The sequence below is a fragment of the Danio rerio genome, chromosome 5 (genome assembly GCF_052040795.2).
Source record: "Danio rerio strain M-AB ecotype USA chromosome 5, GRCz13ab, whole genome shotgun sequence".
Classification (NCBI taxonomy): domain Eukaryota; kingdom Metazoa; phylum Chordata; class Actinopteri; order Cypriniformes; family Danionidae; genus Danio; species Danio rerio.
The window spans coordinates 24,592,307-24,620,000 of record NC_141025.1 but is presented as its reverse complement, the minus strand read 5'-3'; the positions used below and the strand labels follow the sequence as shown (position 1 = coordinate 24,620,000).

Sequence of the window (27,694 nt, the reverse complement as noted above, 5' to 3'; positions counted from 1 at the left end):
TAAATCAAGATGATCCTGATTATTTTGTCCGGCTATCTTTTGTTATAATAACCATTATATCTCTTATTTAGCTCCAAAAGCAAATAAGCATTTTTATAAACTGTGTCTGTGTGTTTGTGAAGGAAAGGGAACAGAAGGCAGAAGAAGAGAGGATACGTATGGAGAATATTCTGAGTGGGAATCCTCTGCTTAATCTGGCTGGCCAACAGCAGCAGCAGCAGCAGCAACAACAACAGCAAACACAAACCAAGAACACGTTCAGCGTGAAGAGAAGGTAGCTTTGCCCAAATTTTCACAATATGCTGCAAGTAACCCAATTCTAATTTTTATTTTTAGGTTGACTGTTTTATTTATGCATATTAGTCTGAGAGTTACAGTATCAAATATAAAGAATCAGTAAGACATCTCATGTTTCAGTCTATCCGCAGAAAACAAAATTAAGATATTTATTTTTCTTCTCATATGGCACAGATCAGATAAGGGCCACATACAAGCAGGACAAATTATTTGAAACAGTGGTCCCTCACTAATTGCTATAACATGATTCACCTTTCCTGGCCTTCGCAGATTTTTTTAGTGCAATTTGACATGCTTATTTAATTAATTAATTTTTTTACAGCACATTGTGTTCTGTGTCCTGATTGGCTGTAAACCAGGGGTGTCTAACAGACGGCCCCCGGCCGGATCAATAGCAAACTTCATTTCATCCCATCCAGAAGCCTGAGTCGGCGTCAATTTGACAGCCATCTTAGAGAGAAAGACCTCATACCTTTTTTTGTATTTGTATTTTGTTTTTTGTAAAGTCCAAGAAAACTAAACATTCGCAATCGATTAACCAGTGGAAAATCCCCCCACCCCCCTCAAAGGGGGGCCCCACTTGAGAACATATTTTACTCCATGCGGCCCCTGATCTAAAATGACATTGACACCCCTGCTGTAAACAATTGTCAATCAATCTCCGCTGTCTTTCCAGTACAGTACACAATACAATCAGCTTGCAAAATTAACATAAATCTTTGGTTAACAAAGGTCTTTGGTTTCATTCTACAATACTGGACCTATTTTCTATGAAGGTTTGAATTTTGAGAGTGTTTAAAGGTGCTGTATGTGTGTTTTTGACTCTTCTAAAGCATAAATATACCATAATATGTTTGTGCAGATATTTCAGAAACATGCTAAGTGAACATACATATTTATCTGAAAAACAATGCTAAAATAAGATATTCTGCTTTAGAAATCACTGTTACGTGCTGGAACGGTTGTCTTTGTTTTGGTTCTTTTAACTTTCAAATTTTATTTCAGTAGCACAGGGTGCCTTTGTGGAAAACCACGTATTTCATTCATTTATTCAGAAAGGCTCTCAAAGCATGTGTACGTAACCAAAATGCGACTCCTGGTGGACTGCAGCAGACTCTGAAATAAGACGCAGATTCAGAGTTCCACATGAGGTGCCAATAAAAATAATATAAATATTACAAGCATGAACATTAGGTGAGCAGGCTACATTGTAACCCAGTGTCAAAACATTCTAGATAATGAGATTTGCAGTGATGAGCAATTTGGCTGACAAATTCGCCAGGCCAAACACAACAGAAATTTAAACCGCCATTCAGAAAAATGTGCACTCACTTATAAAATGGTAAGGTTTATAATCGAATTATACATATTAAACCTCTTTAACATTATTAAATGTACATGCTGTTATTTATTGATTTTAAGTCACAGTTATAAAGTTCAATTGCAAACAGTTTATTTTATTTTTAGGATCTGAGGTGAACTACCTGCTGCTGCTTTCAGTAGTATGGCAATAAATGTCATGTGAAATGGCATTCAAACTCGCATTATTAGCATTTGACACTGAATAAAGCACATGAGGTTTTCCTGAGGTGATCATTGTCAGTTTTCTGTTGTTTACTTGTGAGAAATAGAAGCAGTTCGAAATATATCAGTTCGAGGTGTTGCTTAGGACAAAAGCTTTCTTTTAATATGAAACATATTTCTTCCATCATGGGCCGTTGCTTTTATTTAGAACATATAGACTCGATGGTTAGACTTGCTCCTGTTGGTCAGTCTGGCAACCTGCGCTTGCCTTTGTTTTAATATAGGAATGTAATACCTAGTTCAACCACTGTGTGTCAAACTTGCATATCGCACTTTAAAATGAGAGAAAAGTGTATGAAGTGTGTAGGTGAGGGCTTTTACAGCCTTAAAACATCTATAATAATTGTAATAAATAAAGCAAACTACTTTGCGGATTTTGCAGGTTATTTTTTTAACATAACTCCTGCTAATAACGATGGACCACTGTACTCTGATCGGTTTCAGTTTCATGTGTGAAAATAAATTCTTTGCGAATCCGATGCATGTATTTGCATTTTGTGTAAACAGGTAGATCAGGTTTTCACCTGTCATACATCACTGAAAAACGGTAGCAAATAATCTCAATAATCAGTCAACTCTGATGCTGACAATTCAGATCAGAATCCTGCATAAGTCTTAAATCTCATATACAAAGAAAAAAAAAAATGAATGTGTCAGTCCAGCCTTGTCAGTTTGAACTCCTGATTTTAAACTTTTACATTGTTCTTTTCTCTTCACTGTCAACTACACACAGTTTTGTTAAAAACACACAAAATACTAGTTCATGTAATGTTGCTTATGTCCATTATGTTATAAGGCTTAGAAGTGAAATGTTTGAAGGAGTTCAGAAACTGCTTACTGGTATAAAAAAATAACTCCTTTTTTTAGTGTGACTTTATGGTTCAGCACTGAAGAATAGCTTGATATGATCGTTTTAAAGTAAAGTGCAGTTATAATCTAAGTATCCAAAGTCCTAGAACTGCTTCCCCCCCTGCTTAAATGGACTTCTTTTAGTAACATGTAAACATTCACATTTTTTATGTTTGGCAGGTGGGATGATGACGTTGTGTTTAAGAACTGTGCTAAAGGAGTGGATGAATCTCGAAAAGAGAAGCGCTTTGTTAACGACACCCTGCGCTCTGAATTCCACAAGAAATTCATGGAGAAATATGTTAAATAAAAGATTTCCTGTGTTGGAATTGTATTTCGGCCACTTTTAAGAACTTTTTTGTTTCCTCTTTAGTAAATATGTGTGCTTCCTTTTAAAATGTTGTCCTTCTGTTCTGCCGTTAATTAGTTTAATTGGAAATAGTACCAATAAATGGAATTAAAAAACTGCTACTTTACTTACATGTGCTTTATTTACATGTGCTTTACTTTTACTGTGTAATTTTTGTGACCATAATTTTGCTTTGAATGACCACGTACCATTTTTGTCCTGAATATGACATTAATTAAAAGCCATTCATGTGTGCTCTTTTGTTGCTTTAGGTTATAGAATGTTGTTTCTGTCCTCTCCTTTCATAAAAGCAGAGCTGGCTTGAGAAATTGAACTGCGTCCAACCTGACATGCATTCCTTCACAAGGGCTTTCAATTATTCTCCTGTCTGTAATTTGAGCTGTCATTTCCAGCATGCTGTATACTCTCCATTCAAGCCAGTTTTATTTATTTAGGACGTTTAACAATAGTGATTGTGTCAAAGCAATCATACAAAGCGACATGCCCCCAATGAGCAAGTAACGGGCAACAGGTTCACAGAAAAACTCCCTTAATATACCAAGTGTGGAACCGAGGCCAAAAAAAGGAGCCAGTTCTCTTCTGTTTACCCTCAATACTTCTTTAAAAGACTTGTGTGATAATATTGTCTATTAGTGGCCATAACCATTTACTTGGAAAGAAAACCAGCTGTGAATGATGCGTTTAGCTGTCCTGATAGCAAGCCAACAGCTAGTAGAACTTAGAGCTTAGTTCCTTTATTAATCAGGGGTTGCCACAGCGGAATGAACTGCCACCTTATCCAGCATATGTTTTACGTAGTGGATGCAACCCATCACTGGGAAACCACCATACACTACAGACACTTTAGCTTACCCAATTCACCTATAGCGCATGTCTTTGCACTGTGAGAAAAACCGGAGGAAACTCACGCGAGCACAGGGAGAACATGCAAGCTCCACACAACTGACCAAGCCAAGGCTCGAACTAGCGACCTTCTTGCTGTGAGATGACAGCACTACCCATTGCGCAAACGTGCTGCTCTCAATAAAAATGAGAATCATCCTCTTTACTCCCTCTCATGGTATTCTAGTTGTATTGCATTTTATTGTTGATATGCTCTTTCTAGTGCTTTGGAATGGTGCCTGAGTTTTATATGCTCCAAAAAAACTTAAGTAAATAATTCCTTCAAAAGTAAATTGATGAGTTTGTAAGAAAAAAAAAGACATATTTAAAACTTGATAAACCATAATCTTGGCCCCAGCAACAAGTCGAGAGTCGAGTTAAGATGTATGGCATAGGCATAGAGGCAGCTGGGAATGTATGACCTGTTCTTGGAGTGTTACAAACAAAAGTGAATTCCTTTAACACACTGTAGATTCTGTATTAGTATCCATCTTAAAATGTTTCACTTGTACCTATCTAAAAAACTGAAGATTCATTTATTCATTTTCTTTTCGGCTTAGTCACTGGTTCGTGCCTCGGCTGGGTCAGTTGGCCTTTCTGTGTGGAGTTTGCATGTTCTCCCTGAGTGTGTGTGGGTTTCCTCCGGGTGCTCCGGTTTCCCCCACAGTCTAAAGACATGCGGTACAGGTGAATTGGGTGGGCTAAATTGTCCGTACTAGTGTATGAGTGTGCATGAATGTTTCCCAGAGATGGGTTGCAGCTGGAAGGGCATACGCTGCATAAAACATATGCTGGTTAAGTTGGTGGTTCATTCTACTGTGGTGACCGCAGATTAATAAAGGGACTACACCGAAAAGAAAATGAATGTATGATTTCTTCGTGAACAGCTGCAGCTATTGAGGTTTTTAAATGGATATTTTTTATTTTAGTTTCAGAAGACATTCATTAACCCACAATAGTTGTAGGATAACTTTTTTTCCAGAACTCATGCATTATTTATTGCCCTTGAAAGGAGAGGGTATTTTTAATAGAACCCCTGAAAGAGGAATTCACTTAGGTTGTCCTGAAGGTAAGTCAAATGAAGGTGTGCTTCATTTCGGAGTCAACAATTCATTGAAGACAAGTGTTTGAAACGCACATGGAGCTCCATGATGTTTGTTATATGGACGACATTTGTGAAACCCTACACTTGTGCACATGTTCTTGTCAGACCTGTTCTGTTGGCAGCTGTCTGGCCCATGACCAATGACCCTAAAGTCGTTATTCACATGTCCATGTAATGTTTTTCCTTCACACAATAAATGTGAATCAACAGAGGGAGTGTTTGACTTACTGAACTATGTGTTCTTTAATGTCTGTAAAAGTTCTTAGCTCTGACGTGTCTGATTGTGTAAGTGAGCTAAAGGAAAAACTGTTTGGCAAGACTGCGTGTACAAAGGAAACACCTCCTGTCTGATATATTCCCTCTGAAAACTCAGACGAAACCTCAGAAGTTCCTCCTCATCGCTGCTTTCTGATTGGCTTATTCTAACGGGTGGGCCCAAAACGAGGCTTACTGGAATTGCGGCTACAAAATACAACCAATCAGCCAAAAGAGACACAGAAAGAGAGAGAGAGTGAGAAAAGGGAAGCCTGGACCTCTTGTTGCAGTTGTTGGCCGTCTGTCTAAAGAAGAACTGCTGTGCTCTGTTTATTCGTTGGTAGGAATTCAGCTTCTTTTACTTTTTTGCCTTGAGTATTTCGTTTGACTAAATGAAGATGCTTTCTATCTCGGATTTAATGCTGTGTATCTGCAGTGAGGATGTGTTTGGAGAGACTTGAAGTGTTTACTGTAAACACCATGTCAACTGCATGTCTAAACAGTTGTTGTTGATATTACTGGAAATAAAAGCTATTTGTATTTGAGATCTATTGATCAGATATAACTAAAACTCTTGTGTATGTTAAGTCATTTTTTTTTTACCTTAACACTTTTGGATGAATAGTTATTACTTTAGTAAATGTATCTTATGTTTTATATATGAAGTATAATAGTATGTATTATTCATAAAATGAAGTAAAAAATACAGATGACACCGTTAATTTTTGTCAAAATTTACATTCAGTGCACGTACAAATAAAATAGTTTTTAGTCAACACTATGAGAAATATACTGTATGCTCACACTGTTTATAATTCTCTGATAATGCTTAAATGTTTCATGTTACAGTTTATTAGCATTTGTACATTGAAACAGTATTTGCTATTTAAAGAAGAGCTTAAAGAAGGAAGCTGTAGGAGTGTTGTTTATTGTTAATGTTAAATACTTTAACTGATGCTAAAATTGGCGTTTTAAATAAAATACTACTCTTATATGTGGCTATTTAAAAACATTTATCATTCTGTTCTGGTTTGGGGTTTAAGGAAGTCTCTCCTGTTTTCAGTGTTTCTGTGTATTTTAAAAAAATTATAATTTATTCCTGTTATATAAAAAAAACTGATCTTTCAGTAGCCATACTTTCTCTTTTTCCATACATTCAGTAGTATTAATGTTCTTCAGAAATCATTCACACAGTTTTAGAAACATTTAAGATTAAATAGATCAAGAAACATTAGTTATTATTGTCTATGTTGAAAAAAGTTTACATTTTTTGATGCATTTTTCCTCAGCAATTGTTAAATCTAAAAAAAAGTTTGCTATATTAGCAGAGTTACAATTTTCTTTTAAAAAATACTTTTTGAAAAAAAAAAAAATCTACCAAGCCCCAATTTCTGTATGGTATCATATATTGCTCAAAAACAGACCAGACAACCTGATGACATAATTTTCTGATTCATCTACCTTTTCACGTTAGAAAAATGTGATTACTCCACACAGGATGCGAGTTTGCTTGACAGATGCCTCAGTGTTTTAGACAGTTTTTCCACATGTTTAAGTGGGTCAACATCTGACTTCCTGAACGTGCAGTCGCTCGAATCCCTCCTTAAACTATGATGTCATCTGTTTGAAACGGTGGTCTCAATAATAGTAATTTGTTCATTCACAGCCAAACAATCATCAGGATAATTGAACTTGTGCTTCTGAAACAAGTTTCAGTGGCTTTTTCTGTCCTAACTACAGTTAAAGTCTGAAGTATTAAACCCCCTGAATTATTTGTCCCCTGTTTATTTTTTCCCCAATTTCTGTTAACGGAGAGAAGATTTTTTTAGCACATTTCTAAACATAATAGTTTCAATAACTCTTTTCTAATGACTGATTTATTTGATCTTTTCCATGATGACAGTAAATAATAATAATTATTATTACAGTAAGTAATAATTTTGACTTCAACTGTACAAAAAATTAAAAAGTAAAAATTTTACCTCTCTGTTGAAATTAATGATTATTTTGCCACGCAAACAACCTACACATCCACTTTGTGTTTGATCTGATGTCACTCTGTGTATGTGTGTGTATCTGTGTTGCTTAGAATAAATATTTAGTCTGATAGTGCACTGCCTACAAACACGGATGTTTCTTGATGCTTCCTAAGGGTTTGTTGAGTGTTAGCAGTTGGTTTGTGGTGAAGTACTTGCTAAATCAGCCATTCAATCACACGCACATGCATCTAAATTTTCTTACTCTTCCTGTTTTCCTCTTTTTGACAATTACTTTTTGTCTAACCAATAGAAAACAGTTTTTCTGTGTCTTCTCAGTCACCCACAGGGGTTTCTGCTCTAATTCTGGACACAAAGAGAGGATTGAAGTTCCTGATCATGTGTTTTTACTATTTCCGTCCTCAATGATTGATGATTGATCAAATGAAAATATGTTGGTCTGTGTGTGTTGTGTGTGCAGGTCATGTTGCCTCAGTGTGAGAGAGCGAGGAGTATAAGTGGACGTCCAGAAGGGCCGTATCGGGCGGTTGAAAGCATCGATGCACTGGTTACGCAGGGCTTTGAAGGAGTGGACACTCTGGACAAACTTTTTGTACATGCTGTGAAGAGTTTCAATCAGGCACCCTGTTTGGGCACCAGAGAGGTGCTTAGCGAAGAAGAAGAAAAACAACCCAATGGGAAGATCTTCAAAAAGGTATATTTATTGACTGACTAAGTTTCAGTATGGGGTTAATTGTTGAGGATTATCACAGTCAGGGAGGTGGACCACAAATGAAGGCAATTATAGGATAAAACACTCTAAAACATGGGACTCAAACTTCTGGAGGGCTGCAGCTTGATCAAACTAATCAAGGTGTTCAAGACTACTAGAGACTACTAAGCAGGTGTGAGTTGGAGGTGGTTGGAACTAAACTATGCAGAGCTTCGGCCCTTCAGGGGGCTGTTTTATAAAACTGGTTTAAAAAACAGGGATTAAAGCAAAAGCCTGACTTCAATGAGCCTGACTAAACGTCCACGCTTAAATTTTTTCCATAACAGTAAGTTGAAGATCAATAGACTGTTCTGTCCTAAAAGATGTTTGGTGTGTATGTATGTATGTATGTATGTATGTATGTATGTATGTGTATGTGTGTGTATATATATATATATATATATATATATATATATATATATATATATATATATATATATATATATATATATATATATATATTATATATTCTCCTCTAAGCTTGATTCATGGAACAGCCCCCAGGAATTGAGTTTGAGACATTGCTCTAAAAGCTGTAAGCAACAACAGATTTTTTGGTATATATTTGCAGCATTTTTAAAAACTTTTATTCTTTCTAATCATTGTACATGTACAGTAGATTCTTACATTTATTCAATACATTTAATTACAAAATATTTTAACAAAAAATCTTTAAAAAAAAGAATTACTGTACTTATCAGAGATTATGATGTATTTTTAATGCTGTGTCAACTGCATAAATAAGGTTATGAAATTTAATATTTAAAAATGTAAAAACATTCTAAATAAAAAAATATTAAATATAGAAATATGATGAAAAAAATATCTGAAATTAAACATGCAATTTAAACTGCCAAAACACAATGTTGCCAAAGTTCCAAACTTAAATTTTAATAAAATAAAAAAATAATAAATTTAATATTTTTTACATTTTAATAAAACAACATAATAAATAATTAAATACGCACATATGAATGTTTTTTGTGTAAAGTTTAAAAATATAGGAAAATTAAAACATGTCGTGGTTGAAATTGGCTATGTGGTAATTATTATATAGGCTATTATTCATTCTATTTGGTTGTGTTTTGGCTTGATTCTGAGACCTGACAACATTTATGAGACGTTTATTAATTCCTTCATTGACTGATTTGTTCTAAATGGTTTATTCCTTCAGTATTGAAATAAGAGACTATCATTGTGGAGTCAGGGTTTGACTCATTGACTTGAATTCTGAATCAGTATAGTGAGAGAAAAGTTGTCTTAAGATTCTGTTTGGCACTTTTTTTTTGCGCAATATAAAAGAATGAGGATATTTGAAGAAGGGCATGTGCATAAACAAATGCAATCAACAAATGAGGATCTGGCACACAACTACACAGTAGGTATAGAGACATGGTATTTAAAAACCGACCTAGCTGACCAAACAGACAAATGGTCTCTCTGAAAGCTGTTGGCAACAGCTGATTTGGAGTATTTGTATTTGTTTCTAGCTGGTCTTGGGGAACTACAGCTGGATGAGCTATGAAGCCGTCGACCAAGCAGTGGAGTCTTTTGGCAGCGGTCTGGCAGCTCTGGGTCAAAAGCCACGGCAAACCATTGCCATCTTCTGTGAAACACGGGCAGAATGGATGATCGCAGCGCAGGCCTGCTTCAGACGCAACTACCCATGTAATACCAACACAGCTTCTTCTCTAAACACTGCTCAATCAAGATGAATCAAAACTATCATATACTTGTACATCATTTACAGAAGACACGCACTACTAAAAATCTTGTCAGGCACACTTGGAACAAGAATCGTTTAGAATATTAAATCATTAACTTGCAAACAAACAAACTTGCTTTTTTATTAGTGACTCATTGAATCATTCATTCAGACTGTTTTAGCACTGCATCAAAAACATCATTTAGAAACAAAATAATTGACGAAATAAAAAATCTGTACAAAAAGTGAAAAATAATAACAAAAATGTAGTTCATCTCCTATTATAACTTAAAAATTATGTCATGTAATGTGTGTTTTTATATATCGTATTTATCAAGTATGGCCATACACCCAAAGCGCTTTACAATCACACCACCACCAGTGTACAGCATCCACTTGGATGATGAGACGGCAGCCACAGGACAACAGTGCCTTTTGCTTAGCACACACCAGCTATAGGTGGAGCTGAAAGACAGTGAGCCACTTCGGTGGATGGGAAAGATTGGGAAGTCATGATCAGTAAGGGCCGATGAAGGGAATTTGGCCAGAACACCGGGTTTGCACCCCTACTCTTTACAAGTAGTGCCATGTGATTTTTTTTATTTTTTATTTTTATGACCACAGAGAGTCAGGACCTCGGTTTAGCGTCTCAACTGAAAGACGGTGCTCACTGACAGTATAGTGCAGTAGTTCTCAAATTGGGGGTCGCGAGACAATAAGGGGGGGGGGGGGGTCACTTGGTGATTTACAAGAATCTCATATTTTATTAAACTATTAGAACTATCATATTTTATCCATAACCTGCAGAATATAATAATTTTCATTGGATTGTGACCCCTTGGGGTTATTATGCTAGATTAACATCACAGCAATAGCTTTAGTTGCAGCAGATTGTTTTGGCGTTACAATGTTAAACTATGACACCTTTATGGCACTCGCATACAATAAAAATAAAGGCCATAAATGGACAAGGAGGATGATCTCCAAGTGGCTTCAAGTCTCCAAAATTAAATCAAATTACTGTTGCACTTTTTTGTGTCACCAATAAGCTTGTTTATATAGATCCTATTGGTGTGTGTGCACCATTGTGTGCAATGTTCGCATGCTTATAACCACCTCCGAGCATAGATGGGGTCGCGAGTAACTGGTGTTATTTTAGTGGTCGCAGGCTGAAAATTTTGAGAACCCCTGGTTCAGTGTACCCTTTACTACACTGAGGCATTAGGACCCACACAGACCGCAGGTTGAGCACCCCCTGCTCTCCTCACTAACACCACTTCCAACAACAACCTAGTTTTCTCATGTGGTCTCCCATCCAGATACTGACCAGGCTTAACCCTGCTTCGCTTCAGTAAGTAACTGGTCTTGGGCTGCATGGTGATATGGCTATGGATAAAAAAATATATTGAGCTCAGATTAAAAAAAAAATGTATATGGAATTTAATCAAATTTGCTTTATTAATGTTACTTAATGATAACATTGCTTTTTGTATAATTTCTGTCGTCATCTAGTTCAAGTTAATTTATTTATAGAGCACATTTAACAGCCGCAAGACAGACCAAAGTACAGTACGTAAGAAAAAGTATAATAAAAAATAAGAATATAAAAACTTAAGAATAAGACAAGAGAAACGACAAAAAAAAAACACGTAACAGTACAAAGGACTATTAAAATATTATTAAAAAGCCAAGCTAAAGAGGTACGTTTTATCTACTTTAGTTGTGTTTCAGCATTAGTTAATCAATATAAATATATTATTCTTTAAATATTGTATATATTGTTTTTGCATTAGCTTTAAGATTTCACTTTTTTCACAATTGTAGTTTTTGTCAAGTACTTTAGTATTTTTATTACTTCTTGTTTCTTCTGTTTCAATAAAAATAAGAATATTAATTTTAATTGGAAAACACAATTCAAACATGAAATGCAGCTCAAAGTGCTTCACAAGCATGAACCAAATATCACGGCAAGGCAAGTTTACTCATACAGCACATTTCAGACACAATAGTAATTCAAAGGGCTTTTCTGGAACAAAAACAAAAGAAACATCAAGTATAAGAAATAAAAACAACAACAACGAATAATAAAATTGATTAAAAATGGATTGCAAAATGTGCTAAAACAGGTTTAAAGGAATGAAAGAACAACATCAAAGTCCATTTTACTCTATTAAGTTTTTAGATCAACGTAAATAATGTATCATCAAACAAAGCCATTCTTTATAAAGTATCACAATGTCAGCAACCATCAATACTGTATGTGTGTCTGCAGTGGTGACTCTGTATGCGACTCTGGGTGAAGATGCTGTTGCTTATGGGCTCAATCAATGTGGCGCCACTCATCTCATCACCAGCACAGAACTGCTGCAAAGCAAACTGAAGGTACACAAACCCACAAACAGCCACGGCCGTGTTTCTCTGCGTATCTGTGTGATCTGACTGAAAGCTTCTCTCTATCGCAGAATGTTTTGTTTGCAGTCTCTGGGTTGCAGCATGTTATCTATGTAGGCAGTGGTGAGGTACATCAAGCTGATTACCCACAATCCCTCATCATCCACAGCATGCAGGAAGTTACAGAGCTCGGGGCGAAGCCAGAGAACTGTGAGCAGCATGCAAATCAATTACTTGCAGCCAATCTGAACTGGTTTACAAGCTGATACACACTTTGTTTATCTGACTGTCTGCCTGTCTGTGAATCAGTAAGTGTAGAGTACGAGAGGCCGAGTGCGTCTGATCTGGCAGTGGTGATGTACACTAGTGGCTCTACAGGGAATCCTAAAGGAGTGAAGATGCAGCACAGTAATCTGATTGCTGGGATGGCGGGTCAGTGTCAGCGCATCCCGGGCCTGGGGTGAGAAACTGTAACACCAGCATTAATTCACAAAAGTTCAACATGCTACATTTTTAAATATTAACACTACCGGTCAAGTTTTTTTTATTTATTTATTTTTTTTGAAAAGTTTTTTTTATTTTATTATTATTCTCTGTTTTTTCCGGGCTTTTCACCTTTAATGGATAGGACAGTAGAGAGTATCGGCAGGAAAGGATGGGGGGCAGAGAGAGAGAGAAAGGATCGCCAAAGTACCTTGATGCGAGAATCAAACTCAGTTTACCGTGAGCACCAGAGTGCATGTGTTGACGCATTAACATGTTAATTCTATGTTTTACATTATTCTGTTCATCAAGGAAGCATTTATTAAATGTAAAAAAAAAAAACTATTAAATAATTATACAAATATTAAACAACTGCTTTTTATATTATGTAGTTTCAAATGAAAATATAGCTGCAAGCAGCAATTAAGGGGCCAAGCACTATTGGCCATAAGGTGGCGCTGCTGCAGACGTTTTTGAGTACTTTCAGGGCATGGGGTTGAAGATGCATACCATGTTTTGTAATGATATGTGAATGTGTTGGTAAAATATAGCATTTTTGGCCAAAAATCAAAATGGGCGACGCCCAAAATGGCTGACCTGTAAAAATCAGACATCATTCGACTCGGCATGCTCTGCCGGATGTAATGAGACCAGTTTCATGAGTTTCGGACGAAAGGTTAAGACGTTATAAGCCAAAAAGCAAGTTTTTAGTATCTCCGGACCACTAGGGGGCAGTGCGCCGAAACTCCACAATTAACCTTAGACCCTAGTTGTCATAACACACACCAAGTTTGGTGTGAATCGGTGAATGCATTACAGAGATATCGCCTCAAGTCCATTTTCGCAAGTTCTACGTTAAATTAGTTCGTAAGTTAAACAAAAACGGTTGGTCTAATCAACATGAATTCCATAACTTTTGGTTGGCATGGTCTGTAGATCATGTGATTCAATTTAGGTGAAAATCGGAGACACGGCCTAGGACGAGTTCGATCAAATAGGTTTTTCGAAGAATTTAAAATAGCGCGAAAAAATTCATGACGGAAAATGACGTCATAGGGTGGGTTTGAATCGGACTGAGCCAAGGAATCAGAGGAAAAAAGAATTTTTATTGTAGCCCATTCGGTTCAAAAGTTATGATGATAAACATACGTGAAAGTTTGGACAAGTGGTGGCGCTAGAGAGTTTGATTTTGAGACTTCATATTTGGCCTGATTAATGTTAATACTGGCCTCTATCATTGTGCCAAATTATACAACTTTCCCGCATACGCCTATATGGGCTGCCATTCAAATCCGGCGGAAGAAACAGAAGAAGAAGAATAATAATAAATATAGCTGCAAGCAGCAATTAAGGGGCCAAGCACTATTGGCCATAAGGTGGCGCTGCTCCAGACGTTTTTGAGTACTTTCAGGGCATGGGGTTGAAGATGCATACCATGTTTTGTAATGATATGTGAATGTGTTGGTAAAATATAACATTTTTGGCCAAAAATCGAAATGGGCGACGCCCAAAATGGCTGACCTGTGAAAATCAGACATCAATCGACTCGGCATGCTCTGCCGGATGTAATGAGACCAGTTTCATGAGTTTCGGACGAAAGGTTGAGACGTTATAAGCCAAAAATCAATTTTTTTGTATCTCCGGACCACTAGGGGGCAGTGCGCCGAAACTCAGCATGTAACCTCAGACCCTAGGCGTCATAACACACACCAAGTTTGGTGTGAATCGGTAAATGCGTTATGGAGATATCTTCTCAAGTCCATTTTCGCAAGTTCTTTGTTAAATTTGATCGCAAGTTAAACAAAAACGGTTGGTCTAATCAACTTGAATTCCATAACTTTTGGTTGGCATGGTCTGTAGATCATGTGATTCAATTTTGGTGAAAATCGGAGACACGGCCTAGGACGAGTTCGATCAAATAGGTTTATCGAATAATTTAAAATAGCGCGAAAAAATTCATGACGGAAAATGACGTCATAGGGTGGGTTTGAATCGGACTGAGCCAAGGAATCAGAGGAAAAAAGAATTTTGATTGTAGCCCATTCGGTTCAAAAGTTATGATGATAAACGTATGTGAAAGTTTGGACAAGTGGTGGCGCTAGAGAGTTTGATTTTGAGACTTCATAACTGGCCTGATTAATGTTAATACTGGCCTCTATCATTGTGCCAAATTATACAACTTTCCCGCATACGCCTATATGGGCTGCCATTCAAATCCGGCGGAAGAAACGGAAGAAGAAGAAGAAGAATAATAATAATAATAATAATAAATATAGCTGCAAGCAGCAATTAAGGGGCCAAGCACTATTGGCCATAAGGTGGCGCTGCTCCAGACGTTTTTGAGTACTTTCAGGGCATGGGGTTGAAGATGCATACCATGTTTTGTAATTATATGTGAATGTGTTGGTAAAATATAGCATTTTTGGCCAAAAATCGAAATGGGCGACGCCCAAAATGGCTGACCTGTGAAAATCAGACATCATTCGACTCGGCATGCTCTGCCGGATGTAATGAGACCAGTTTTATGAGTTTGGGACGAAAGGTTGAGACGTTATAAGCCAAAAAGCAAGTTTTTTGTATCTCCGGACCACTAGGGGGCAGTGCGCCGAAACTCTGCATATAACCTCAGAACCTAGTTGTCATAACACACACCAAGTTTGGTGTGAATCGGTGAATGCGTTACGGAGATATCGTCTCAAGTCCATTTTCACAAGTTCTACGTAAAATTTGATTGCAAGTTACACAAAAACGGTTGGTCAAATCAACTTGAATTCCATAACTTTTGGTTGGCATGGTCTGTAGATCATGTGATTCAATTTTGGTGAAAATCTGAGACACGGCCTAGGACGAGTTCGATCAAATATGTTTTTCGAAAAATTTAAAATAGCGCGAAAAAAGTCATGACGGAAAATGACGTCATAGGGTGGGTTTGAATCGGACTGAGCCAAGGAATCAGAGAAAAAAAGAATTTTGATTGTAGCCCATTCGGTTCAAAAGTTATGATGATAAACATACGTGAAAGTTTGGACAAGTGGTGGCGCTAGAGAGTTTGATTTTGAGACTTCATAATTGGCCTGATTAATGTTAATACTGGCCTCTATCATTGTGCCAAATTATACAACTTTCCCGCATACGCCTATATGGGCTGCCATTCAAATCCGGCGGAAGAAACGGAAGAAGAAGAAGAAGAAGAATAATAATAATAATAATAATAATAATAATAAATATAGCTGCAAGCAGCAATTAAGGGGCCAAGCACTATTGGCCATAAGGTGGCGCTGCTCCAGACGTTTTTGAGTACTTTCAGGGCATGGGGTTGAAGATGCATACCATGTTTTGTAATGATATGTGAATGTGTTGGTAAAATATAGCATTTTTGGCCAAAAATCAAAATGGGCGACGCCCTAAATGGCTGACCTGTGAAAATCAGACATCATTCGACTCGGCATGCTCTGCCGAATGTAATGAGACCAGTTTCATGAGTTTCAGACAAAAGGTTGAGACGTTATAAGCCAAAAAGCAAGTTTTTAGTATCTCCGGACCACTAGGGGGCAGTGCGCCGAAACTCCGCAATTAACCTTAGACCCTAGTTGTCATAACACTCACCAAGTTTGGTGTGAATCGGTGAATGCGTTACAGAGATATCGCCTCAAGTCCATTTTTGCAAGTTCTACGTTAAATTAGTTCGCAAGTTAAACGAAAACGGTTGGTCTAATCAACTTGAATTCCATAACTTTTGGTTGGCTTGGTCTGTAGATCATGTGATTAAATTTTGGTGAAAATCGGAGACACGGCCTAGGACGAGTTCGATCAAATAGGTTTTGCGAAAAATTTAAAATAGCGCGAAAAAAGTCATGACGGAAAATGACGTCATAGGGTGCGTTTGAATTGGACTGAGCCAAGGAATCAGAGGAAAAAAGAATTTTGATTGTAGCCCATTCGGTTCAAAAGTTATGATGATAAACATACGTGAAAGTTTGGACAAGTGGTGGCGCTAGAGAGTTTGATTTTGAGACTTCATAATTGGCCTGATTAATGTTAATACTGGCCTCTATCATTGTGCCAAATTATACAACTTTCCCGCATACGCCTATATGGGCTGCCATTCAAATCCGGCGGAAGAAACGGAAGAAGAAGAAGAAGAAGAAGAATAATAATAATAAATATAGCTGCAAGCAGCAATTAAGGGGCCAAGCACTATTGGCCATAAGGTGGCGCTGCTCCAGACGTTTTTGAGTACTTTCAGGGCATGGGGTTGAAGATGCATACCATGTTTTGTAATGATATGTGAATGTGTTGGTAAAATATAGCATTTTTGGTCAAAAATCAAAATGGGCGACGCCCAAAATGGCTGACCTGTGAAAATCAGACATCATTCGACTCGGCATGCTCTGCCGAATGTAATGAGTTCAGTTTCATGAGTTTCGGACGAAAGGTTGAGACGTTATAAGCCAAAAAGCAAGTTTTTAGTATCTCCGGACCACTAGGGGGCAGTGCGCCGAAACTCCGCAATTAACCTTAGACCCTAGTTGTCATAACACACACCAAGTTTGGTGTGAATCGGTGAATGCGTTACAGAGATATCGCCTCAAGTCCATTTTCGCAAGTTCTACGTTAAATTAGTTCGCAAGTTAAACAAAAACTGTTGGTCTAATCAACTTGAATTCCATAACTTTTGGTTGGCATGGTCTGTAGATCATGTGATTCAATTTTGGTGAAAATCGGAGACACGGCCTAGGACGAGTTCGATCAAATAGGTTTTTCGAAAAATTAAAAATAGCGCGAAAAAATTCATGACGGAAAATGACGTCATAGGGTGGGGTTGAATCGGACTGAGCCAAGGAATCAGAGGAAAAAAGAATTTTGATTGTAGCCCATTCGGTTCAAAAGTTATGATGATAAACATACGTGAAAGTTTGGACAAGTGGTGGCGCTAGAGAGTTTGATTTTGAGACTTCATAATTGGCCTGATTAATGTTAATACTTGCCTCTATCATTGTGCCAAATTATACAACTTTCCCGCATACGCCTATATGGGCTGCCATTCAAATCCGGCGGAAGAAACGGAAGAAGAAGAAGAAGAAGAAGAAGAATAATAATAAATATAGCTGCAAGCAGCAATTAAGGGGCCAAGCACTATTGGCCATAAGGTGGCGCTGCTCCAGACGTTTTTGAGTACTTTCAGGGCATGGGGTTGAAGATGCATACCATGTTTTGTAATGATATGTGAATGTGTTGGTAAAATATAGCATTTTTGGCCAAAAATCGAAATGGGCGACGCCCAAAATGGCTGACCTGTGAAAATCAGACATCATTCGACTCGGCATGCTCTGCCGGATGTAATGAGACCAGTTTCATGAGTTTCGGACGAAAGGTTGAGACGTTATAAGCCAAAAAGCAAGTTTTTAGTATCTCCGGACCACTAGGGGGCAGTGCGCCGAAACTCCGCAATTAACCTTAGACCCTAGTTGTCATAACACACACCAAGTTTGGTGTGAATCGGTGAATGCGTTACAGAGATATCGCCTCAAGTCCATTTTTGCAAGTTCTACGTTAAATTAGTTCGCAAGTTAAACGAAAACGGTTGGTGTAATCAACTTGAATTCCATAACTTTTGGTTGGCATGGTCTGTAGATCATGTGATTAAAATTTGGTGATAATCGGAGACACGGTGTAGGACGAGTTCGATCAAATAGGTTTTTCGAAAAATTTAACATAGCGCGAAAAAAATCATGACGGAAAATGACGTCATAGGGTGGGTTTGAATTGGACTGAGCCAAGGAATCAGAGGAAAAAAGAATTTTGATTGTAGCCCATTCGGTTCAAAAGTTATGATGATAAACATACGTAAAAGTTTGGACAAGTGGTGGCGCTAGAGAGTTTGATTTTGAGACTTCATAATTGGCCTGATTAATGTTAATACTGGCCTCTATCATTGTGCCAAATTATACAACTTTCCCGCATACGCCTATATGGGCTGCCATTCAAATCCGGCGGAAGAAACGGAAGAAGAAGAAGAAGAAGAATAATAATAATAATAATAAGAACACTAACGAAAGCAATAGGTGCCTACGCACCTACGGTGCTTGGCCCCTAAATATAGCTGCAAGCAGCAATTAAGGGGCCAAGCACTATTGGCCATAAGGTGGCGCTGCTCCAGACGTTTTTGAGTACTTTCAGGGCATGGGGTTGAAGATGCATACCATGTTTTGTAATGATATGTGAATGTGTTGGTAAAATCTAGCATTTTTGGCCAAAAATCGAAATGTGCGACGCCTAAAATGGCTGACCTGTGAAAATCAGACATCATTCGACTCGGCATGCTCTGCCGGATGTAATGAGACCAGTTTCATGAGTTTCGGACGAAAGGTTGAGACGTTATAAGCCAAAAAGCAAGTTTTTTGTATCTCCGGACCACTAGGGGGCAGTGCGCCGAAACTCCGCAATTAACCTTAGACCCTAGTTGTCATAACACACACCAAGTTTGGTGTGAATCGGTGAATGCGTTACAGAGATATCGCCTCAAGTCCATTTTCGCAAGTTCTACGTTAAATTAGTTCGCAAGTTAAACGAAAACGGTTGGTTTAATCAACTTGAATTCCATACCTTTTGGTTGGCATGGTCTGTAGATCATGTGATTCAATTTTGGTGATAATCGGAGACACGGCCTAGGACGAGTTCGACCAACTAGGTTTTTAGAATAATTTTAAATAGCGCGAAAAAATTCATGACGGAAAATGACGGCATAGGATGCGTTTGAATCGGACTGAGCCAAGGAATCAGGGGAAAAAGAAATTTGATTGTAGCCTATTTGGTTCAAAAGTTATCATGATAAACATACATGAACATTTGGACAAGTGGTGGCGCTAGAGAGTTTGATTTTGAGACTTCATATTTGGTATGATTATTGTTAATACTGTCCTCTATTAATGTGCCAGATGCTTACCATGTTTTGTAATAATATGTGAATATGGTAGTAAAATATAGCATTTTTGGCCAAAAATAGAAATGGGCGACGCCTAAAATGGCTGACCTGTGAAAATCAGACATCATTCGACTCGGCATGCTCTGCCAGATGTAATGAGACCAGTTTCATGAGTTTCGGACGAAAGGTTGAGACGTTAAAAGCCAAAATGCAAGTTTTTTTGTAACTCCGGACCACTAGGGGGCAGTGCGCCGAAACTCCGCAATTAACCTTAGACCCTAGTTGTCATAACACACACCAAGTTTGGTGTGAATCGGTGAATGCGTTACAGAGATATCGCCTCAAGTCCATTTTCGCAAGTTCTTTGTGAAATTAGTTCGCAAGTTAAACGAAAACGGTTAGTCTAATCAACTTGAATTCCATAACTTTTGGTTGGCAAGGTCTGTAGATCATGTGATTCAATTTTGGTGAAAATCGGAGACACGGCCTAGGACGAGTTCGATCAAATAGGTTTTTCGAAAAATTTAAAATAGCGCGAAAAAATTCATGACGGAAAATGACGTCATATGGTGGGTTTGAATCGGACTGAGCCAAGGAATCAGAGGAAAAAAGAATTTTGATTGTAGCCCATTCGGTTCAAAAGTTATCACGATAAACATAAGTGAAAGTTTGGACAAGTGGTGGCGCTAGAGAGTTTGATTTTGAGACTTCATAATTGGCCTGATTAATGTTAATACTGGCCTCTATCATTGTGCCAAATTATACAACTTTCCCGCATACACCTATATGGGCTGCCATTCAAATCCGGCGGAAGAAACGGAAGAAGAAGAATAATAATAATAATAATAATAATAATAATAAGAACACTAACGAAAGCAATAGGTGCCTACGCACCTACGGTGCTTGGCCCCTAAATATAGCTGCAAGCAGCAATTAAGGGGCCAAGCACTATTGGCCATAAGGTGGCGCTGCTCCAGACGTTTTTGAGTACTTTCAGGGCATGGGGTTGAAGATGCATACCATGTTTTGTAATGATATGTGAATGTGTTGGTAAAATATAGCATTTTTGGCCAAAAATCGAAAAGGGCGACGCCCAAAATGGCTGACCTGTGAAAATCAGACATCATTCGACTCGGCATGCTCTGCCGGATGTAATGAGACCAGTTTCATGAGTTTCGGACGAAAGGTTGAGACGTTATAAGCCAAAAAGCAAGTTTTTAGTATCTCCGGACCACTAGAGGGCAGTGCGCCGAAACTCCGCAATTAACCTTAGACCCTAGTTGTCATAACACACACCAAGTTTGGTGTGAATCGGTGAATGCGTTACAGAGATATTGCCTCAAGTCCATTTTCGCAAGTTCTACGTTAAATTAGTTCGCAAGTTAAACAAAAACGGTTGGTCTAATCAACTTGAATTCCATAACTTTTGGTTGGCATGGTCTGTAGATCATGTGATTCAATTTTGGTAAAAATCGGAGACACGGCCTAGGACGAGTTCAATCAAATAGGTTTTTCGAAAAATTTAAAATAGCGCGAAAAAATTCATGATGGAAAATGACGTCATAGGGTGGGTTTGAATCGGACTGAGCCAAGGAATCAGAGGAAAAAAGAATTTTGATTGTAGCCCATTCGGTTCAAAAGTTATGATGATAAATGTATGTGAAAGTTTGGACAAGTGGTGGCGCTAGAGAGTTTGATTTTGAGACTTCATATTTGGCCTGATTAATGTTAATACTGGCCTCTATCATTGTGCCAGATGCATACCATGTTTTGTAATAATATGTGAATATGTTGGTAAAATATAGCATTTTTGGCCTAAAATCTAAATGGGCGACGCCCAAAATGGCTGACCTGTGAAAATCAGACGTCATTTGACTCGACATGCTCTGCCGGATGTAATGAGACCAGTTTTATGAGTTTCGGACGAAAGGTTGAGATGTTATAAGCCAAAAAGCAAGTTTTTTATATCTCCGGACCACTAGGGGGCAGTGCGCCGAAACTCTGCCTGTAACCTCAGACCCTAGTTGTCATAACACACACCAAGTTTGGTGTGAATCGGTGAATGCGTTACGGAGATATCGTCTAAAGTCCATTTTTGCAAGTCCTTCGTTAAATTTGATCGCAAGTTAAACAAAAACGGTTGGTCAAATCAACTTGAATTCCATAACTTTTGGTTGGCATAGTCTGTAGATCATGTGATTCAATTTTGGTGAAAATCGGAAAAATGGCCTAGGACGAGTTCGATCAAATAGGTTTTTCGAAAAATTTAAAATAGCGCGAAAAAATTCATGACGGAAAATGACGTCATAGGGTGGGTTTGAATCGGACTGAGCCAAGGAATCAGAGGAAAAAAGAATTTTGATTGTAGCCCATTCGGTTCAAAAGTTATGATGATAAACATACGTGAAAGTTTGGACAAGTGGTGGCGCTAGAGAGTTTGATTTTGAGACTTCATAATTGGCCTGATTAATGTTAATACTGGCCTCTATCATTGTGCCAAATTATACAACTTTCCCGCATACGCCTATATGGGCTGCCATTCAAATCCGGCGGAAGAAACGGAAGAAGAAGAAGAATAATAATAATAATAATAAATATAGCTGCAAGCAGCAATTAAGGGGCCAAGCACTATTGGCCATAAGGTGGCGCTGCTCCAGACGTTTTTGAGTACTTTCAGGGCATGGGGTTGAAGATGCATACCATGTTTTGTAATGATATGTGAATGTGTTGGTAAAATATAGCATTTTTGGCCAAAAATCGAAATGGGCGACGCCCAAAATGGCTGACCTGTGAAAATCAGACATCATTCGACTCGGCATGCTCTGCCGGATGTAATGAGACCAGTTTCATGAGTTTCGGACGAAAGGTTGAGACGTTATAAGCCAAAAAGCAAGTTTTTAGTATCTCCGGACCACTAGGGGGCAGTGTGCCGAAACTCCGCAATTAACCTTAGACCCTAGTTGTCATAACACACACCAAGTTTGGTGTGAATCGGTGAATGCATTACAGAGATATCGCCTCAAGTCCATTATCGCAAGTTCTACGTTAAATTAGTTCGTAAGTTAAACGAAAACGGTTGGTCAAATCAACTTGAATTCCATAACTTTTGGTTGGCGTGGTCTGTAGATCATTTGATTCAATTTTGGTGAAAATCTGAGACACGGCCTAGGACGAGTTCGATCAAATAGGTTTTTCGAAAAATTTAAAATAGCGCGAAAAAAGTCATGACGGAAAATGACGTCATAGGGTGGGTTTGAATCGGACTGAGCCAAGGAATCAGAGGAAAAAAGAATTTTGATTGTAGCCCTTTCGGTTCAAAAGTTATGATGATAAACATACGTGAAAGTTTGGACAAGTGGTGGCGCTAGAGAGTTTGATTTTGAGACTTCATAATTGGCCTGATTAATGTTAATACTGGCCTCTATCATTGTGCCAAATTATATAACTTTCCCGCATACGCCTATATGGGCTGCCATTCAAATCCGGCGGAAGAAACGGAAGAAGAAGAAGAAGAAGAAGAATAATAATAATAATAATAATAAATATAGCTGCAAGCAGCAATTAAGGGGCCAAGCACTATTGGCCATAAGGTGGCGCTGCTCCAGACGTTTTTGAGTACTTTCAGGGCATGGGGTTGAAGATGCATACCATGTTTTGTAATGATATGTGAATGTGTTGGTAAAATATAGCATTTTTGGCCAAAAATCGAAATGGGCGACGCCCAAAATGGCTGACCTGTGAAAATCAGACATCATTCGACTCGGCATGCTCTGCCGAATGTAATGAGACCAGTTTCATGAGTTTCGGACGAAAGGTTGAGACGTTATAAGCCAAAAAGCAAGTTTTTAGTATCTCCGGACCACTAGGGGGCAGTGCGCCGAAACTCCGCAATTAACCTTAGACCCTAGTTGTCATAACACACACCAAGTTTGGTGTGAATCGGTGAATGCGTTACAGAGATATCGCCTCAAGTCCATTTTCGCAAGTTCTACGTTAAATTAGTTCGCAAGTTAAACGAAAACGGTTGGTCTAATCAACTTGAATTCCATAACTTTTGGTTGGCATGGTCTGTAGATCATGTGATTAAATTTTGGTGAAAATCGGAGACACGGCCTAGGACGAGTTCGATCAAATAGGTTTTTCGAAAAATTTAAAATAGCGCGAAAAAAGTCATGACGGAAAATGACGTCATAGGGTGCGTTTGAATTGGACTGAGCCAAGGAATCAGAGGAAAAAAGAATTTTGATTGTAGCCCATTCGGTTCAAAAGTTATGATGATAAACATACGTGAAAGTTTGGACAAGTGGTGGCGCTAGAGAGTTTGATTTTGAGACTTCATAATTGGCCTGATTAATGTTAATACTGGCCTCTATCAATGTGCCAAATTATACAACTTTCCCGCATACGCCTATATGGGCTGCCATTCAAATCCGGCGGAAGAAACGGAAGAAGAATAATAATAATAATAATAATAAGAACACTAACGAAAGCAATAGGTGCCTACGCACCTACGGTGCTTGGCCCCTAATAATAAGAACACTAACGAAAGCAATAGGTGCCTACGCACCTACGGTGCTTGGCCCCTAATAAGAACACTAACGAAAGCAATAGGTGCCTACGCACCTACGGTGCTTGGCCCCTAATAATAAGAACACTAACGAAAGCAATAGGTGCCTACGCACCTACGGTGCTTGGCCCCTAATAATAAGAACACTAACGAAAGCAATAGGTGCCTACGCACCTACGGTGCTTGGCCCCTAATAATAAGAACACTAACGAAAGCAATAGGTGCCTACGCACCTACGGTGCTTGGCCCCTAATAAATATAGCTGCAAGCAGCAATTAAGGGGCCAAGCACTATTGGCCATAAGGTGGCGCTGCTCCAGACGTTTTTGAGTACTTTCAGGGCATGGGGTTGAAGATGCATACCATGTTTTGTAATGATATGTGAATGTGTTGGTAAAATATAGCATTTTTGGCCAAAAATCGAAATGGGCGACGCCCAAAATGGCTGACCTGTGAAAATCAGACATCATTCGACTCGGCATGCTCTGCCGAATGTAATGAGACCAGTTTCATGAGTTTCGGACGAAAGGTTGAGACGTTATAAGCCAAAAAGCAAGTTTTTAGTATCTCCGGACCACTAGGGGGCAGTGCGCCGAAACTCCGCAATTAACCTTAGACCCTAGTTGTCATAACACACACCAAGTTTGGTGTGAATCGGTGAATGCGTTACAGAGATATCGCCTCAAGTCCATTTTCGCAAGTTCTACGTTAAATTAGTTCGCAAGTTAAACGAAAACGGTTGGTCTAATCAACTTGAATTCCATAACTTTTGGTTGGCATGGTCTGTAGATCATGTGATTAAATTTTGGTGAAAATCGGAGACACGGCCTAGGACGAGTTCGATCAAATAGGTTTTGCGAAAAATTTAAAATAGCGCGAAAAAAGTCATGACGGAAAATGACGTCATAGGGTGCGTTTGAATTGGACTGAGCCAAGGAATCAGAGGAAAAAAGAATTTTGATTGTAGCCCATTCGGTTCAAAAGTTATGATGATAAACATACGTGAAAGTTTGGACAAGTGGTGGCGCTAGAGAGTTTAATTTTGAGACTTCATAATTGGCCTGATTAATGTTAATACTGGCCTCTATCATTGTGCCAAATTATACAACTTTCCCGCATACGCCTATATGGGCTGCCATTCAAATCCGGCGGAAGAAACGGAAGAAGAAGAAGAAGAAGAAGAATAATAATAATAATAAATATAGCTGCAAGCAGCAATTAAGGGGCCAAGCACTATTGGCCATAAGGTGGCGCTGCTCCAGACGTTTTTGAGTACTTTCAGGGCATGGGGTTGAAGATGCATACCATGTTTTGTAATGATATGTGAATGTGTTGGTAAAATATAGCATTTTTGGCCAAAAATCGAAATGGGCGACGCCCAAAATGGCTGACCTGTGAAAATCAGACATCACTCGACTCGGCATGCTCTGCCGGATGTAATGAGACCAGTTTCATGAGTTTCGGACGAAAGGTTGAGACGTTATAAGCCAAAAAGCAAGTTTTTTGTATCTCCGGACCACTAGGGGGCAGTGCGCCGAAACTCCGCAATTAACCTTAGACCCTAGTTGTCATAACACACACCAAGTTTGGTGTGAATCGGTGAATGCGTTACAGAGATATCGCCTCAAGTCCATTTTCGCAAGTTCTACGTTAAATTAGTTCGTAAGTTAAACAAAAACGGTTGGTCTAATCAACTTGAATTCCATAACTTTAGGTTGGCATGGTCTGTAGATCATGTGATTCAATTTTGGTGAAAATCGGAGACACGGCCTAGGACGAGTTCGATCAAATAGGTTTTTCGAAAAATTTAAAATAGCGCGAAAAAATTCATGACGGAAAATGACGTCATAGGGTGGGTTTGAATCGGACTGAGCCAAGGAATCAGAGGAAAAAAGAATTTTGATTGTAGCCCATTCGGTTCAAAAGTTATGATGATAAACATACGTGAAAGTTTGGACAAGTGGTGGCGCTAGAGAGTTTGATTTTGAGACTTCATGTTTGGTCTGATTAATGTTAATACTGGCCTCTATCATTGTGCCAAATTATACAACTTTCCCGCATACGCCTATATGGGCTGCCATTCAAATCCGGCGGAAGAAACGGAAGAAGAAGAAGAAGAATAATAATAATAATAATAATAATAATAAGAACACTAACGAAAGCAATAGGTGCCTACGCACCTACGGTGCTTGGCCCCTAATAATAATAATAATAAGAACACTAACGAAAGCAATAGGTGCCTACGCACCTACGGTGCTTGGCCCCTAATAATAAGAACACTAACGAAAGCAATAGGTGCCTACGCACCTACGGTGCTTGGCCCCTAAATATAGCTGCAAGCAGCAATTAAGGGGCCAAGCACTATTGGCCATAAGGTGGCGCTGCTCCAGACGTTTTTGAGTACTTTCAGGGCATGGGGTTGAAGATGCATACCATGTTTTGTAATGATATGTGAATGTGTTGGTAAAATATAGCATTTTTGGCCAAAAATCGAAATGGGCGACGCCCAAAATGGCTGACCTGTGAAAATCAGACATCATTCGACTTGGCATGCTCTGCCGGATGTAATGAGACCAGTTTCATGAGTTTCGGACGAAAGGTTGAGACGTTATAAGCCAAAAAGCAAGTTTTTAGTATCTCCGGACCACTAGGGGGCAGTGCGCCGAAACTCCGCAATTAACCTTAGACTATAGTTGTCATAACACACACCAAGTTTGGTGTGAATCGGTGAATGCGTTAGGGAGATATCGCCTCAAGTCCATTTTCGCAAGTTCTACGTTAAATTTGTTCGCAAGTTAAACGAAAACGGTTGGTCTAATCAACTTGAATTCCATAACTTTTGGTTGGCATGGTCTGTAGATCATGTGATTCAATTTTGGTGAAAATCGGAGACACGGCCTAGGACGAGTTCGATCAAATAGGTTTTTCGAAAAATTTAAAATAGCGCGAAAAAATTCATGACGGAAAATGACGTCATAGGGTGCGTTTGAATCAGACTGAGCCAAGGAATCAGAGGAAAAAAGAATTTTGATTGTAGCCCATTCGGTTCAAAAGTTATGATGATAAACATACGTGAAAGTTTGGACAAGTGGTGGCGCTAGAGAGTTTGATTTTGAGACTTCATAATTGGCCTGATTAATGTTAATACTGGCCTCTATCATTGTGCCAAATTATACAACTTTCCCGCATACGCCTATATGGGCTGCCATTCAAATCCGGCGGAAGAAACGGAAGAAGAAGAAGAAGAATAATAATAATAATAATAATAAGAACACTAACGAAAGCAATAGGTGCCTACGCACCTACGGTGCTTGGCCCCTAATAATAATAATAAATATAGCCGCAAGCGGCGATTAACGGGGTTCGAGCATTTGGCAACCTAACTGCCATTTAGGCAATTTAGATGTAGGACAACCCAACATTTAAGGCTGACCCTAAAGAAATCCATGATGGAATGTAATAAATGGAAAAAATATAAAGCCTACATAAATAAAGTGGTCACCTGGTACTAAATCAGCTTTTAAATGCAATAAC

General features: G+C 38.5%; 2 protein-coding genes and 1 long non-coding RNA gene across 3 annotated transcripts in view; all 3 read left to right on the top strand.

Moving 5' to 3' along the window:
* Positions 1–3,357, top strand: part of cwc15 (CWC15 spliceosome associated protein) — a 7,327-nt gene extending 3,970 nt beyond the window's left edge. The window contains exons 6-7 of the mRNA NM_001002050.2: positions 123–274; positions 2,911–3,357. Of these exons, the coding sequence (NP_001002050.2) occupies positions 123–274; positions 2,911–3,040 (282 nt within the window). The 3' untranslated portion in view covers positions 3,041–3,357. The remainder of the gene's footprint in view (positions 1–122; positions 275–2,910) is intronic.
* A 1,940-nt stretch (positions 3,358–5,297) lies between these two features.
* acsl4b (acyl-CoA synthetase long chain family member 4b) overlaps positions 5,298–27,694 on the top strand; it is a 56,017-nt gene continuing 33,620 nt past the window's right edge. Inside the window, exons 1-6 of the mRNA NM_001099739.1 lie at positions 5,298–5,682; positions 7,800–8,033; positions 9,581–9,758; positions 12,068–12,177; positions 12,258–12,396; positions 12,496–12,646. Of these exons, the coding sequence (NP_001093209.1) occupies positions 7,803–8,033; positions 9,581–9,758; positions 12,068–12,177; positions 12,258–12,396; positions 12,496–12,646 (809 nt within the window). The 5' untranslated portion in view covers positions 5,298–5,682; positions 7,800–7,802. The remainder of the gene's footprint in view (positions 5,683–7,799; positions 8,034–9,580; positions 9,759–12,067; positions 12,178–12,257; positions 12,397–12,495; positions 12,647–27,694) is intronic.
* On the top strand, positions 19,747–26,043 carry LOC147843956 (uncharacterized). The gene is made up of 3 exons (XR_015491165.1): positions 19,747–20,384; positions 20,680–24,323; positions 24,383–26,043. It is a non-coding gene; the product is annotated as an uncharacterized LOC147843956 (long non-coding RNA).